General features: G+C 42.0%; 1 protein-coding gene across 8 annotated transcripts in view; it reads left to right on the top strand.

The window, feature by feature from the left end:
• Positions 1–17,037, top strand: part of MBNL2 (muscleblind like splicing regulator 2) — a 105,384-nt gene that overhangs the window by 33,409 nt on the left and 54,938 nt on the right. For all 8 annotated transcript variants that reach the window (XM_090129825.1, XM_090129833.1, XM_090129816.1 and 5 more), the window contains exon 2: positions 1,682–2,522. In XM_090129825.1, the coding sequence (XP_089985951.1) occupies positions 2,349–2,522 (174 nt within the window). In that variant the 5' untranslated portion in view covers positions 1,682–2,348. The remainder of the gene's footprint in view (positions 1–1,681; positions 2,523–17,037) is intronic.

Genomic DNA, 17,037 nt, shown 5'->3' with positions numbered 1-17,037 from the left:
ATTACTGGCATTTCTGAATTTGAATGCGTGGCTCTAGAGAGAATATTTCCTCTTTTGCATTCATCCAGCTAAATCATCAGCCTGACAAAGTATCAGCTCAGCAGGCTTTTTGGAAAGGCCCTCCCTCTCTTTTCCCCCTTCTTTCCTTTTAATCATTTCCAAGTATTTTCTCACCTCTTTGTACGTTTTCAACTTCTTCACTGATGCTGTAGGACAACACCGATAGAATGTTTAATTAAATAAATGTTCAATTCTTATACTGAATTGTGCCACAGTTGAGTAGAATTATTTTAAAACATGCTCACTCTAAATGTATTAAATTGAATTGTACTAATTCTTAGACTTGATAAGGATCTTCTGGACGCATTGTTGCATGTTTGATTTGAAACTGAGGTTTTGAGCAATTAGCATTTCATTACCTGTATTCGTTCTAGTAGTGGCAAATTTTGTTATAGGTATTAATCACAGCAAAATCCTTCTTGATAGTGTTACTAAGTTATAGAAGAGCCTTTGGATGCAAAGACTTGGAAGTCAGAACTGCGATCTGTTCCTGAAACAGTGTGTGAGTAATTCTTACTCGCATTACTAACAATCCTGGCTTCGATTAAATCAAATGAATCTAAGCACAGAATGGTAATTATTTTGGCATGGGAAAGCTGACAGTGTTTTCAGAGCTATTTTTATTGCTGCATTTTAAAACATCACTTATTCCAATCTTCCCCCTTTCTTTATTCATCTTGCGTAAAAATAATCCATCAACTGTTTCTGGCTGTTATCTGCAAAGTGAAGTTTGTGTGTTCCTTTGAAGCTGAACAGAAGGAAACATCATGACCATGATTTCACTGTCTGCATATAATATAGTCATTTATTAAAAACTGTTTATAACGTCTAACCCTTTGATTTTCAAACCTGTTTATCTAGAAAATATCCTAGGTATTTTATGGTCCTAAAATAGCTTAAGTTCTGTATTTAAAACTCTTAGGCTCTTAGGCTTTGGTGTTGAACCATGTATTTGTATAGGTACATGAAAGCCAATTTAATAACAGGAAAAATCAGATAAGGGCTGCTTTGTATTAGAAAGAGCTAATCAGATGATCTTTTGTGAAGCCTTTTTGAAACAACCTTTGGCTTACCAGGGAACCATTCCATTTTCTGGAAATGTGAACTTTTTTTCCTGTAATTCTGTGAAGGCGGTTCTTTGGGATTTCTTTTTTTCCTGGAGAAAAAAGAGAGAGAAATGAGAAATCTAAACAGAATGCTACCATCTTCATTTCTAAGGAAGAACGAATAAAAAGTAGCAGTTTCCAATGAAATAACACAATCTAAAGGGCCAAATGATAAATTAATGGAAACTGGTTCTTGTATATTGTTTTGGAGACTAAGCACATTAGATTGAATTGTTTCACAACCAGCACGCCTAATTATTGTGTCTGCCACATTCATCTATTTAAATCATTCCCAACTTTTGGATTGCTGCCTAGAATATTATTGCAATACGTGTTTCAGCTGGCTATTCCCTTGTCATGCGCTACTTCGTGAAGGAGGCTGATTTTGTTTGGAAAAAGAAATAGAAGCAAGTATTGGTAGGATATTTAGAGTACCCGATAAGAAGCAATGATAGGTCTCATAACGTTGATGTGAACGAGCTGAATGTGAACTGATATTGTATTTGTTTTGTCAGGTCAGTGATTTAAAAAGTGCCTTTGTGAAGTCACTTTTATGAGAGAGGACTGCTACGCCTGTGTTTTCAAAATACTGTCTTTGCCAGCTAGACGTTGCCTTGACCTTACCTGTGGCGGAAGATACCTCAACTGTCTTGATTTGCCAATTAATTGATGGGAAACTGAACTCACCATAAAAGCAGGAAGAAGGAATTATTATTACTGGGACATGAACAAATGAATGCATTGCTTTTCTTGTGTAATCAGTACCAGCAAGCAACCTGCGGCAAACTAATATTCCATCCGAGAGTGCCATTGCAGTGAAGGACGTGTGCTTGAAACCGGTGCGTCAGTGATACAATCAGCAGACCCACAGTTTTACAGACAGAAATGCTCCTGAGCATGATCTTCTTCAGCCAAAAGTCTACAAGCGGGACTTAATGATTGATGAGTGACTGCTTGCCGATAAACTTTCTCAGTTTATTCAGTGTTGTGTGAATTGGACATCGTTAATCATCCCCCACTCCCCACTTTTTTAAAAAAAAACTTTTAAATTGGAATTATTTTTTTCTGGTGTTTTGGTTGTTTGTTTTTTTTTTTTTTCCTTCATCAGTAACTTTGGAAATTTCTTCGGCGTAATTCGCTTGACGGCGAAATTCTACACAAATTCTACATCAGCCTTTCATCATGGCTTTGAATGTTGCTCCTGTAAGAGATACAAAATGGCTAACGTTAGAAGTGTGCAGACAGTTTCAGAGGGGAACTTGTTCACGCTCTGATGAAGAATGCAAATTTGCACATCCCCCTAAAAGTTGCCAGGTTGAAAATGGAAGAGTTATTGCCTGCTTTGATTCCTTAAAGGTAAGGAAGAAAATTGCATGTGCAATGTAGTCGCTGATACATTGTATTGAAAGCAAAAATTGAAATTGAATTACAGCTAATCAGAAGATAATTGTGTGATTTGTTCTTGGTAAGACGTATGTTAATACAAGTGTTACTTGTCTTAACTTTTGTTTACTGAAGCTCTGAAAAGCTTTCTTTCTAAGGTTTTTTCTTTTCCAGTGTTAATATGTTGTTTACTGAAATGTCATATGACTGTGGGATACAGGGTTGCTTTCAGCTGGTGTGACAACTGTAGTTACATTTTATAAATTACCATTGTTTCACTGCAAATGAAAATACATGGTGGCAGAGTACTGGGCCATTGTCACAGTGCTGGTGACTCAAATGTCATTAAAAGAAAAATACATTTTCACTTAAACCAACAAAAGTAAGAAAAGTCTATGTGTTTCTTCAATTTTGACGCAGCAGATTGTTTACCCTAGTATTGTAGACTCCAAGATAAATGAAAGGCGTTGCTCTTTATGTACATATTGTTAGTATAGATAGCCATCTAAGTTTAGAACAGAGTGAAGGGATGCAGAGTGCCTGCATTAGAAATAGTGTGGCCAGCAGGAGCAGGGAGGTGATCATCCCCTTGTACTCAATACTGGTGAGGCCGCACCTCGAGTACTGTGTTCAGTTTTGGGCCCCTCACTACAGGAAAGACATTGAGGCCCTGGAACGAGTCCAGAGAAGGGCAACAAAACTGGTGAGGGGTCTGGAGCACAAGTCTTATGACGAGCGACTGAGGGAGCTGGGATTGTTTAGTCTGGAGAAGAGGAGGCTCAGGGGAGACCTCACTGCATTCCACAACTTCCTGAAGGCAGGTTGTGATGAGGAGGAGTTAGGCCTCTTCTCCCAGGCAACAAACAGAACCCGAGGAAATGGTCACAAGTTGCACCAGAGGAGGTTTAGGTTAGACATAAGGAAGAACTTTTTCTCTCAGAGAGAGAAATGATTACTGGAATGGCTGCCCAGGGAGGTGGTGGAGTTGCCGTCCCTGGCAGTGTTCAAGAGGCATCTGGATGAGGAGCTGTGAGATCTGGTTTAGTGCTTGTGGTAACAATGGTAGTGGGAGGATGGTTGGACTAGATGATCTTGTAGGTTCTTTCCAACCTTGTGATTCTATGATTCTATGATTTTCTCCTATGGAGGAAATCTAGTACTCATACTGGTGGACCACGAGGTCTGTGTGACCTCCTCATGACATCACGCATGCTTCAGAAAGTTATTTTAAAAGTTTTGCAAAAATATTTTGCTCTGCTGAAAAGACTGAATAACCCCATGGGATTTGAGGAGTACACGATGTTTTGTATTCTCATGTAAACAGAAGAAAAAAAAAAAAACATTTTTCTGTGTATAAATAATGACCAGGAAAAATTAACCATTTGAAATTTTATTTTGAAGGTTGGGGCAATTTGTCTTTCAGGCATGGGGAATGTCTTGGGTTACTTTTTAAATTCAGCTCCATAAATCGGAATTTCAGTTACTTACCGAGAGCTCTTGCTATGACAGTATCAGTGTGAATGAGAAGAAACTTCCATGTTATTTGAAAACATTCATTTAATTCCATTATACTTTCGAAAATTTTTAATTTTTACAATACAAAATGCTCTACTACTAATCTCTTTTTCTGTGTGTTCTGATTTTTTTTCCTCTTCTTTTGAAGATTCAGAAAATGGTAACATGGTGGAAGTGTTTGTGAGGGGTTTATGTTCTGTCCTGTAAACCAGAACAGCACCTTTGGAGTCATCACATCGAGTGCTATTAATGACCTTAATCCATGGATTACTGCACGATAAACTGCAGCAACGTCTTTGTAGATGTTCTAGTATGTTGGTCACTTGCCAGTGGGATGATTTCTTTTTCTTAAATGGACAGGCCAGCAAAGGAGCAATAAGTAGCTTTCATAGAAAATAAGCAAGTTGGTGAAGTTATTTCAAATGCAATGTTTTACCCGTTGTAGAAGCTCAGGAAACGTTTTACAGGCTGCCAAAGAAGTTTAATTTAAAACTAAGGATTTTTTTGAGTGTCTGTTTGTTTATAGAACTGTAAGATTTTTAATTGGTTCAGACCACAGCTTAATTCTTCATTTCTAACATCAAACCTGAATTTGTGTTTTATCCCTATAACCTTGGAAGCAGGGGATTAGTGTGAGAGGAGAATCATTCTTACACTTTTCTGGTTCCCTGACCAAAGGAGTTATTAAACAACAGAAGACTTGGCCACGAGGCAAATCAGTGCCAAAGCAATAGTCTTAATTTCAGAGTTTAGAAGTACAATCCTAGTAGCTGTATAGATAAAAGCGAACGTGGGAAGAACTTCAATTGACTTAAACTCAGTGCTCTGAGTGTGTGTGCCCCTTCTTTTTCTGGAAGATAGAAGGAATTGGTGTTATGAAGCTGCACTGGTTACAATGGGCTTTGTTGCTTCTTCCATGACTGCCCTTGATGGGCAGGAGGCCTGATGTGGGGCAAAGGGGGCTCCGTTCATCCTGTAACAGCAGGGCTGGCAGGGCAAGAGGCTGCTGCTGCATCTTCAGAGCTAAAGCATGCTTGTGCTGCCTGCTCGCCTGCCCTGACATTGCAGGGTGCCCAAGGCTCCAGCACCAGTTATTTGAGCTGGAGGCTTTTGTGCTGGGATGATCACCACTCGAGAAATGGAACTTGTGTTGCAGCCAGAGTTAATAATGCGGCGAGGGATTGCTGCGGATAACTTGCTGACAACCAGCATCGTTGCTCAATGGGAAGAAGTCCTAAACCATTTTAAAAACAAAGTCAAAGCAAACAAGCACGTTTTGTCCTTGTGCAATAGGGCACCAGCTCTGATGGGCTGGCTCTTCCAAACCTGGCATTGGGGACCAAAACCGAGCTGCCCTGCCCTGTCCTCTGCTCTGTAGCTCTGCCCCCAGGCAGCTGGCAGAAGGGAGCAGGCACCCGTGCCTCCTGTGCTGTGTTCGTCAAGCTCATTTGATCAAATTGCCGGTAAAGATGGGATCAGAACGAGAAGCCCAATTGCGGCCTGAAGCCACAGAGGCAGAGGCTCGGGTTTCCTTCCGCTGACCGCTGCAAGCTGGCTGATCATGTCTGCAGTCACTGATAATGTCTGCGCAGCTCAGCATCAGTCAGAGCCCAACCTTCAGTACATGGAGGGCTTTCAGGAATCGCTGAGACTGCATGGCTCGGGGCTGTATCAGCGAGTATCCCGAATCCGTTATCTGCATTATTCCAAAGGGTGTTTGGAAATTGATGCACGTATGGCAAGAATGTGTCCGGATAGCTCAATTTGTTTATAGTGTTGATGGAGAGAGGATGTTGTTAGCCACATAAATCTATCTGATGGCCCGGCTTCCCGAAATGCTGGCGTTAATCATATGGCTTCAGAATAACTCTTTGGAATTCAACAGGCGGGATAACATTTTATGTAAATAAACAGTCCAATGTTATAGATAAAATCAGAATTTAATTAAAAAAAAACAGAAGCTGTTTTCTTTACTGAACACTGAACCATACTTTAATGCGGGCAATTATTTAGAATTTATTTGTATAATAGCCAGAGCTTTGGAGACTTAGCATTTTTGCTGTCTTGGTTTGGTGCATCTGCTGTAAAAATAAATAACAGTAAGTAAGTTGAGTGTCTTTGGATAAATATCTTCCTACCCAGAGAAGAAGCAGGATTTTTTTAGTCTAAGATTGAGGTATATATTACATTTATGTGGTGCCTCGCAGCTACAGCACCTCTGTAAGAAATCAATCAGACAAGATACAGCACTCAGGCTGTGGCTGTCTTTGAACCACAAATCATAAGGGTCCATGTTCAGAGAAAGAACACGTACCCTCTGGATGTGTTCTTCCTTCTGGTTATCTGGGACAGGAGAGGGAGCAGTGTTGTGTCTGTACGTGGCAGCTGGATAAGACTGGTGAAGAACCTGCGTGGAGCCACTGGACAGTTCAGCAGAAGCCCACAGAGATGACAAGAGGACTAGAGCACCTCTCCTGTGACAAGAGGCCAAGGCAGCTTGGTGGAGCTCAGCCTGGAGTGAAGGCTCAGGGGGATCTTACCCATGTCTATAAGTACCTGAAGAGAGGGTGCAAAGACTACAGAGCCAGGCTCTGTTCAGCGGTGCCCAGTGCCAGGACAAGAGGCCATGGGCACAAACTGCAGCCCAGGAGGCTCCCTCTGAACACCAGGAGCAGTGCTGTGCTGTGCGGGTGCCGGAGCACTGGCACAGGCTGCCCAGAGGCTGTGGGGTCTCCTCCCTGGAGCTCTCCAGAAGCCTCCTAGCCATGGGCCTGGGCACCCTGCTCTGGGTGGTGCTGCTGGAGCAGGTAGCCTTCTCACCTCAACAGTTCTGTGATTTTGTGACCAGAAGCATTTTCACTGTCTTTGCCTGTAGTCTCGTGATTGGTTAAAGGTAGTAAAAGCTGGTGTTAAAAGAGGAAATAATCACAGCCAAGGGATGCTCGACTCTGGGCTGCACCACATCCTTCTTTGTGCTCCCATCGCTGTCTTGTGGTTGTGCAGTACACCAGGCTGGGAAATTGACTGTGGTTGAAACAAAGTTGTTGTTGCAGTTGCTGCTGTCAGAAGGGAGCGATTGTGGGGACCAGCAGAGCTCTGCTGCTTCTGCAGGGATCATGGCATGGCCTTAGGCCCAGGCTTCTGGAGTAATGGGATTGCATCAGAATCCAAGTTTTCCCATATTAAAGGGATCTATTTGTAGGTCTGCTGGTTCCAAGTAAAGGGTCAATAGAATGTAAAGAATGTTGTTTGCTTTTAACTCAGAAAGCATTTTTGACTCTGAATACCTGTCCTAGTAATACTTGGCTTTAAACCCAGAAAAATTTGCAACAACCGCCCCTCGGACTGATTGCAGTTTTTCAGATCCAAAATGCTCACTGTCTAGGCTCTGAATATCCTTCATCTGTGAAATGCTCCAGGCTAGACAGAAATAGCTCAGGACTAATGAGCCTGGTTCAATTGCAGGCCAGAAACTTGCTGATGCCAGCTCCTGCCACATGGGCTTCTGAGATAGGGTTTGGCATTTTTTGTTTGGTTGAAGACGGAGCCTGGCCTGAACTACAGAGGGTACTTTGGAGGTTGTGTAGGGGATCGTTCCTGTTATTCCTGTAGGCACTGGTGCAGCAGTCAGTAGATAAGCACCCATTAACCCTTCACAGATAGTGTTGCCTCCAGCATCTGGGCTCCTTCCAGCAGAAGCCTTCGCTGCTCTGTCAGCCAGTGCAGCACCTGAAATTGAATCAGGCAAGTGGCTCCCACTAGCTTAACGTCCGGATGAAAGTGGCTCCCAGCTAATCCAGTTGCCTGTGGCTGACATGGATTAAGGCGTATTTACATGACGAAGCCCAGAGCCTTTGCCAGTGGACAGGAAAGCAGTGAGCTACTGAAGAAGCTCTGCCAGTCAGAGTCTTGTCTGCTGCCTTAAACCATACTGAAGCCTTTCTGGGACTGTTGCTTCCCTTTAGATGCTGCAGTGATTTTGGGTCTTGTGATGAGGCCTATTTAAGGGGAAGTTTCAATTTCAGGAATTCCTCTGTTTATGTTTTCATATTCTTGCTCAGTTCAAGCAGCTTAATTCTTCAAAAGTGAAGAACCTGGATATATAACACTTCATATATCACATGCAGAGAGCTCCAAGTTCAACACTGCAAGCAAGCAATCTTTTAAAGACTTACTTGTCCTGCTAGTGGTAAAGAACAAAATCCTTTAAGAGGAATATTAATATATAATATAATCTCTAGGGACGAGAACATGCAGAACTTTGCAGTATTTAAAAAATAATAATAATAAAACATTAAAATGAATAGTAATGCCTATGAGGAAGAGGGGAGAAGCTTGGCAGGTAAAAATATGTTCATGTGCATTTCAGTAGGAGCAGACTCTCATGCTCTCAGGCAAGTCGAGCTTTTAAATTACAGTCTGAATTGTCTTGACTCACATTTATAACTTTTCTGCCAATTACTAGAAGGATATACTGTCTAAGCTAGTATAGACAACACAGGAGATATCTTAAAGATACTGTCACTGCAAATTTTATGGTGGCAACAAGAAAATGAAAGCATTTTTACGGCTGGAGTTGGATTTTTTTGTATTTTTTTCTAATCTATTTACTAGTGTCTAAATACATTGAACTGTTCTATTTACTGAGCCAGCAGACTAGTGTGAACTGTTCATTTGCATTTTCATGAAAGCCTTTTAAGAACATGCCTATCTGGTCTCATTTGGCACTACAGAATAAAAGGTAATTGAACGCTGTACACAGTAGACCTGTTTACCAAGTTAAAAGGGTTCCAGGAAAAAAAGAAATTTTAGGAACTCTACTTTGTTGAAATATCTGAAACTGAAAAGAATCTGTGTAAGAAGGACTTGATTTTATTTAGAAAAAGGAGGGAAAAAGTCTTTGTAAAGTGAGCAGGCTGTCTGTAAGGGAGTGATCTCACAGTTAGGATGCACCAGCTAGCCATTTGCATTTATGCAATTCTTTTAGAGATCTCTAAATGCTTTATAAATGTTAAAGAATCGGGATCTTATCACACGGTGGGGTAGATGATACCTCTTCTCACTTTGCAGTTGAGGCAATCTGGACAGATTGTAGGTGCATGCCATAGACAGAAGTGACTGGCTGGTTTTGTCCATACCAGAGAGCATGTAAATGAGCAGTCACAGTGTTTTAACTGGCACAATTAAAACTCACAGTTATGTGGTGTGACGCTGTTCAAAGACAAGGTGAGTTCAAGGGCTGTGCCTACAGCTCACCAGCTGTAGGAACAAGGGAAGAATGACTGAAATGAGCAAACTCATTTCTCCTGGGTGACAGCATCGTTTGTTCCTTCTGGGCCCGTGAATTCAGCCAGCTTTGCTGCACAGTGACCTAATTTCAGTTGGATGGAGTAAGTTTAGGATCTGGGCATGTGGGATTCTCAGCCCAAAACTGTTCAGGTAAGGATTCAGAACCCTGGTCCCCCCTCTTCACGCATTATCCATGAAAAAGGCAAAGCAATGGGTTCAGTCCTGTCACTTCTTAATATGCTTTTTAAAAGTAAAACTATGTGAACAAGTTACAGGTAGTCTGGCAGCACCTGGTAGAAGCTTCCCTGTTCCTGAATTCCAGAGAAGTGTGGGCATGAAGAGAAACTGTAAATCAAGGCCAGTTTTAGCTTCCTGAGAAGTAACTCTGTGGGCTCTCTCCGTGTTCAGAATAGCTGTGGCCACCTTGGGTCAGACCAAAGTCTTGTTTAGTGATGAGGAAGGGCCAGTAGTGTATGTTTAAGAGGAGGCATACAAGCATGTAATGGCCTCCTGGAGTGCTCTTGTAGCTGCCATTGGTCTGCTGCTCAGGGACTTTGAGAGCCAGATACGATCTGGCTGTACTTAATACTTCTTGCTGAACATCTTTCCCCTGGACTTGTCCTGCTGTTTTTTGAACCACATATATCTTCAGAACACACAACACGCTGCAGCAAGAGCTTCCACATCTTCGTTACACAGAGCTGCAGCAAATGATCTGCTGTTCATTGCAAACCTCTTGGTTTCATTTGATACCTCCTAGGTCTTATACTGCAGCAGCAGAAGAGAGCTTGCTAGGAATTATCCTCAGGATAAATCTATTTTATTTTTTCCCCCCAGCTTCCCTCTGGAGAGGGTATGCTTCTCTAAAGTGAATTCAAAGGAAGTCTTTTGAGAGTAAATACGTAACTTAAAATCTTGTCCCTGAAAATACAGTTTAAATACAGTTTATGGGATGCAAAGCTCTGCTTTTTTTTTTTTTTTTTTTTTCTTTTTCTTTGAGCCCTGGGAATTTTGTGGCTCAGAATAAAGTTCAGATATTGCATGTGATTATGTTGCTATTTTTCCTGAGAATGTAGGTATAGCTTCATGTTGCACCCTACCCATGTAACTGAGAGCTGCTGCTGAAAGAGATGGTTGCATCCAGTCTTATATTCTGCCACATCTAACTGTGTTGTCTTTTTGTCTTTGTTCAAGTAATCCGTCATTCATCCACAGTTTGTTAGAGATGATCCAAAAGAAAGGAAAAGAACTGCATTCAAATCTGGTGTAAATTAAATTTCAATGGAGTTTAAGAAAGGAAAATCTCTTTCTGAAGGTACTCTCTATCTTTGAGTTCAGGGACTCACAGTTGTTCCTGCCTTGTCAGTCATTGTTCTTGTTTGTTTTCTGCAAAACCCTCTGTTTTTATATTCCAGTTTTAATTCCTTTACTCCTCCCAACACCTACAAGTTCCTTGAAACCTTTTTTTTTCTGTTTGCCACCCTCCCCTACATTCACCTAGCTGTCTCCATGCAAGCTGTGTTGGCTTACCTAAAGGTATGGTCAAAAACCAGCAAGTTGAAGCAATGTGCAGACATACTTAAAAACCCATGAACTTGGCAGGATGGTTATTCACTGCAGCACAAGCCCTGTCCTTTGCTAGATTTTGCCTCTCGAAGAAGAAGAACATTTCTCCTCTGCCTCAGAGCAAAGTCCAGAGGCACAACCCTGCACTGTTAACTGCCCGTGGCTGACACAGGACCTGTACAAGCCGAAGCCCAAGCCTGCTTGAGTAGGGTTGCAGTGCAGGGGCAGCAGCAGCACGGTGCCTAGGATGGAGGAAATCCTGACCTGTTACCAGCAATTCTGGAGTGAGCGTTTTGCCCTCAAACTGGAGCTGTGAAAAACACAGAAGCTGAACCAGTTCACTGTGTAGGCAGTGTTGTCTTGTAGAAAGAACAGGTGTTTCCTTCGGGCCTTGTTTTGTTTCTTTGTTTGTCTCTCATAGCAACAGTACTGTGAGCGTGAAGTTATCCAGACCATCACTATTACCCCGTTTTACCAGCAGAGCTGCTGAAGTCCAGCACTTTGCTTTAATCTGGTATCAACTGGTATCAACCCAGTTGGGCTGTTTGATAACTGAGCTACCCAGACCTCATTTGCTCTGAGGGTGTGGGAACTTCCCTGGTCATCACTGAGCTTTGTTGTGATCAGAGCAGAAGCCTTTCATGTCTGGGAGACCAGTTGTAACAGCTTGTGCCTCCTCTGGCCTGTTTTTGCCACCCGCATGAGCTAGTGAGTGTTTACTGGCAGCTTTCACTGTGGTAGAACTTGCTGAGCAGGTCCTATGGCCTGGGGAGGAGAATGAGCAATAGAAACAGTAAAGGTTGAAGGAAAAGGCAGTTGAAGAACAGTAGCTGAAGGATGTAGTACAAATATATCTTCTTGTTCAGTGAATCACGTTTTCCTTAGGGACCCACATTACTCTCTTCGTAGTTCCTGGCTACTGACCGTGCTGGCTTGAGTTAATTCTTGGAGCTTGCTGATTCCAGAAGCCCCAGCAAAGGCTGACAAAGAATATTCCCTGGTAGTTTGTCATACCCCTTTATCTCAGGCACAGCTGCCACTCAGTTTTCAATCTCAGTCTGCATGACGAGGAGCAAGTAGGCAGACTGGTAAGAGCTGCAGGAAACATTGTGTGGAAGGGCAGATGTTTTTCAGATTCTCATGCTCTTGGGGGTCCTTCATATACCCACTAATTCTCTGTGCAATTATTGTTGCTGCACCAACCCGTGCTCCCCTAAGCTTTATAATAACTGGTCTGTGGGTGTAGTGAAGGCATAATTCAATCAGTCTCTGACTCATCCCATCACTAGGATTTTGAACACAAGAGCAATTGCTCGCTGCCCACTCCTCCCCCACACTCCTTATTAACTCAGGTCACTGTTCCTACAGGCTTGCTCTCTCCAGGTCTTCCCACCTACCTACTCTCTTTTTTTCTTTTTTTTTTTTTTTCTGGCAGGTGGTCCTTTCTTTCCAGGCTTGGTTTTGTTGTTTTTATTGTGGGGGGTTTTTTGTTGTTGTTTGTTTTTCTCTTGGCCCACAGTGTGCAGCTTTCTCTCAGCTCAGGAGTCAGCTGTTCTTCCCAAGCTGTTATACTTGGAGTGCTTTATCAATACAAAATACAGGGTTGTGGTCAGATGCGGGGAGCTTCCTGATGTAGAAGCCTGGTGGAGTCCAGATCTATGTTCCTGTTAAAGACTTCCACAAGACTGGAAAGATAAGTTTAATAGCAAAAGATCAGACAACACTGTTTATCTGCAAGTCCACTTGACAGCCGTCCTGCTTTCCCAACTCACATCTTACACAAAGACTGGCACCTTGTTTCTGAGGAGGTGGATTGCATTGGAAACCCACTGAAAAAAAAAAAAAAAAAGAAAGCTGTTATCATTTTAGAGATGTTGGAACTTAGTGTTGAAAGGCTGGTGTGAGGTATCAGTCCCACAACTAAAATTCAAGAAGAAATCATGTGTGTCTGCTTTCTTCCACAACAGTACGTTGTTTCTGGTGGCTGAGAACGTATTGTGATACCTGGGATTAGTTTCCTGCAAGGTCTTGGCCAAAGTAAGGAAAAAAATAGTAATGGTGAAAAAAAACAGTCTTCTCATCTACTTTGTCCATGAGCCATAGGTCAGGGTTTTCTCAAAGTCTGAAGGCTCCCGTGTTTAAAAAGACAAATCATTGAGCAATGAAGAGAAGGAAGTAGATGTCCAATGGAAAACAGCATCATGCATGACAGAGATAGCTGCATCAGTGAAGCACTGATGGCTTAACATGACAGTGTGGCCATTCTGCTTCCTGTTGGCAGCTGTGAACCTACGAGCTCAGGCATTGCTATACACCAGTACCCTGTGCAGTGCTGTGCTGCTAACCGAAAGAGGCTTTGTAGCATCACTGTATTGGAGTTAAACCCTTTTTCACGAGGCATTCCAACTCCTTACTTCCTCTCAGATTCAAGTGGTTTAAATGAGAGGAATCCATGTGTTCTGTCCTTCCAGCTGGATAGATGGCTTGGGCTAGCAGTCCATCAGCTGTGCTGCTCCTACCTCACTTCCATGTGCCAATAGGACAGACAGTTTCTGAATTCTGTAAAACACTAATTTATTTACTTTTATTTGAAATTCAGCTGGGGCCTTGAGTTGAGCATTCTGCAAAGATGCATCTCTTAATAGGTTCATGTACCATTTTATGTGTTGTCTTACTGTCAGTCTGGTGGCAACTGTGTAGGTAAGTAATAGCCAGAACTGCTTGGCTAAGCTGAAAACGGAGCTGCTAGAACCTCTTCTGTTGGTTCAAAGCGAGCCAAAAATGAAAATCCAGCATGCTGGATGCTAGACTAAGCCACAGTGGCTGCCTCCAGCCAACGGTTCCTCCAGCACCCACCCTCAGCCAAGTAAACAACTTCACATAAGCAGCTTTCCTAGCTAGATGTGAATTTTTAGAGACATTTAATGCCCTTTATTCGAAGATCCTTTCTAGATCAGGCCATCATTATAAAATTAATGCATACTTCTTTGTAATGGGAAGGACTAGATCTTTGGATTTGAGTTTTTGGCCACAGCAGGGGAACATCATGCTGTTTGAGATGTCCTAGAGTGTTCTTGATGACTTTCCAGTGACACGTCAGAAGAGTGTGTCATATCTGTTGGCACTGTGTGGAAGTCTGGAATGTCTCAGTGTGCTCCAAATGGTTCTGCTGACTTCTCTATGGCAACTGACTGAAACCCTTCTCAGGAGGCAGCATTAGCTGCTCTACTAACTTGAGACTGCGATGCTGACTGCCTTGAGTAAAAAGATGTAAATGGGAAATGCTGGGAAATGGTTTTAAGTTGACGGAGGGAAGATTTAGGTTGGATGTCAGGGGGAAGTTCTTTACAGAGAGTAGTGAGGTGCTGGAACAGGCTGCCCAGAGAGGTTGTGGATGTCCCATCCCTGGAGGTGTTCAAGGCCAGGTTGGATGGGGCCCTGGGCAGCCTGGTCTAGTATTAAATGAGGAGGTTGGTGGCCCTGCATGTGGCAGGGGGTTGGAGATTCATGATCCTTGAGGTCCCTTCCAACCTGGGTGATTTTGTGATTCTGTGATTCTTTGATGTACAGTGCATTTGTCTCAGTGATGAACTGGCTGAAAGGAAAATTGGGGTATAGGCTAAGCCCAGAAAAAAAATGTGTTCTGTAGCAGAAGAATGTTGGCGGGTAGAGCAAGCAGGGGAGGAAAAATTTCAGCATGTACTTACAGTTCACCACTAGTAATGTTATCAGCTAATTTAAACTCATTAACTTGAAATAAATGCAACCCATGTAACTAGTCTTTTCTGCTATCTATGACAAGAAGGAAAATCTTTCTAGGCACAGGAATGTTATGACAGTGAACTCACTCCATTTAAAAATAAGATGGGCAATCTTTTGCAAATTTAAATCGACTTCTCCTTAATGAAGATTTTTAAACTAGAAATTAACTAGGACATGGTCTATGCATTTGAAAAACCAAGAAAGTTTGAAAAACCAAACTCTACTCCCTGGGAGCATAATTCTCCATCACTTCACATTTATCACAGATGTGACCATGTGTCAAGTACCATCAGATGTAGCAACACATAGCTGACTATAAAACAAAGAGAAACTATTTGCTTTACGAAGGCTATGTTAGTGACAATTTTCCTAAGTTAGCGGATTTGATAGTGTCACAAAAATGCTTACTGCTCCCTAAAATGCATCTTACCTTTGTGCTTCATAGTGCTAGTCAATATGATTGTGCCAGTGTTACAGTGTTACTGAAAATGAAGACATGGGATTTGCACGTACAGAGATTGAGGTATATGGATATAGATATGGAGATGCAGCATCTGTGTGCATCTGTAAAGGTCAGTATTTGTATGAAGGTGATTTTGTGCTGTGTATTGAATGTGTTTATACTGTGAAGTTCCAGCCTGCAACAGTCGACAGTATAAATCAATACAAACATTAATTTGCTGCAAAGCACTCATTACTTCACTGAGAGCAGCATTGGCTGATTAGTATGCATGAACCGGTCTGTGTTAGAAGTGCAGGGAAACTCTGCGGTTCCCTTTCTTTAATTGAACCTTCTGGCTATAATTGTTTGTAGCCTGGATTCTTGAGGAAATGAGGCTTATGCAATCAAACTGCCTCTCTTTTCCCTCTTCCCCCTTCACTTTTGAACCCACTGGCCAAATTCAGCCAAGTTTGACAAAGAGATTGTAGTCTAAAGGATAATTAACTTCTTACAAGTTTTGTGAAAATAAGGAGCCAAATAGAAGGGGGGGGAAAGAGAGAGAGACTTACTGACCCTCCCAAATGAAAGAAAAGGTGTTGGTTGGAGCTTACTTCTTGTTCCCAGAGAGTATGGGAGACTCTTAAAACTCAGTTAACCCCAGGGAAGTCAGGCTTGGGGATTTGCAATCAAACATGTAAAATCCCCACCTTGGTTTGTCCCAGTGCTCACAGAGCTGTCTGTTTAAATGCAGTCTTTTTACTGGGAAGCAGGTGTTGCAGAGGACTCTGTGCAGTCATTGCTTCTAATCTTTAGCCTCAACTTACTTTTCAAGTATAGTTCTCATGGTATTTTCCTTTCTTGACCTTTTCAAATATCAGATTTATCTTATTGAGTCATCGGGATTTGCCATTACTTCTTATTCTTCAGCAAGAAGGAAATTTCCATTAGGAGTACAGGCTTAGATCTTATTTTAGATGGGTGTAGAAGGCAACAGGAGGATCCCTGAGTAGGTGAGGGTCAGCATCAATGCACCTTTCTGAAGCTGCCTACCGTACAGGAACAACAAATGCATAAAAGGCAGCAAAAGCAAAATAAGGTGCAGCTCTATAGACTTCATGGTTCCTTTTCTGGAAGGAGGGGGTTTGAAGTGACCATCTCTACTGCTTGATTTCTTTGTGCAGCTTTACTTTAGACAACTACTGGATGCAAAAAAAAAATGAAATGTCCTGGGAGCAGAGGTAACAGTTCTTCATAGAAGTACCGTATGCCATTTGGTCCTGAGCACTTTACATCTCATTTTTAGATCCTCACACCTTTTCCTGTGTCCCAGAGCAAGAATAGGCTGGTCTTTGGCATTACTTAGGACTGGCCTAAGAACTATTTGTGTGTCTTTTTCCTTCCCTCAAACTTGATATTTTTGTGGTGCAGCTAAGTGCTTACTGTTCCATGCACAGATGGTCTTTTAAACAAGTACTATTATAAAAAATACATTCAGCCAGCTTTCCCTGAAGCACCAACAATGTTATAAGCAGGTTTTCCTTTATTGGATATTTCAGCATGCCAGCTGTTACGGTATATGTAATGTGTTTAATGAGTGAGGGAGTTTATTATTAGTTATTTGAATATGGCTCTTCTTTCTATATAGTTATTTTTCTTTCAACCCTGGATGTTGCAAAAAGGTCTGCTGTGATCTGAGTCAATAGTATCATGGTGTGCTTTGATTTGGTGATGCACATAAAAATGGGGGGTGCGAAAGGAGGCAGCAGGTTTGTTATGTGAAATGAGAAATGCTGTCATTACCTAATTAGGTAGCAAGTTAATTCATAAAATATATGTGGCCAGATTCTGTTTAGTGTGTTTACTTATTGGTGTAGACATGGAAATATCAAATGGAAAGGTGGTGCAGTAAGTTAA

Source organism: Phasianus colchicus, chromosome 1 (assembly GCF_987193195.1).
Source record: "Phasianus colchicus chromosome 1, bPhaCol1.hap1.1, whole genome shotgun sequence".
NCBI lineage: Eukaryota > Metazoa > Chordata > Aves > Galliformes > Phasianidae > Phasianus > Phasianus colchicus.
This window is presented reverse-complemented; position numbering and strand designations above follow the sequence as displayed.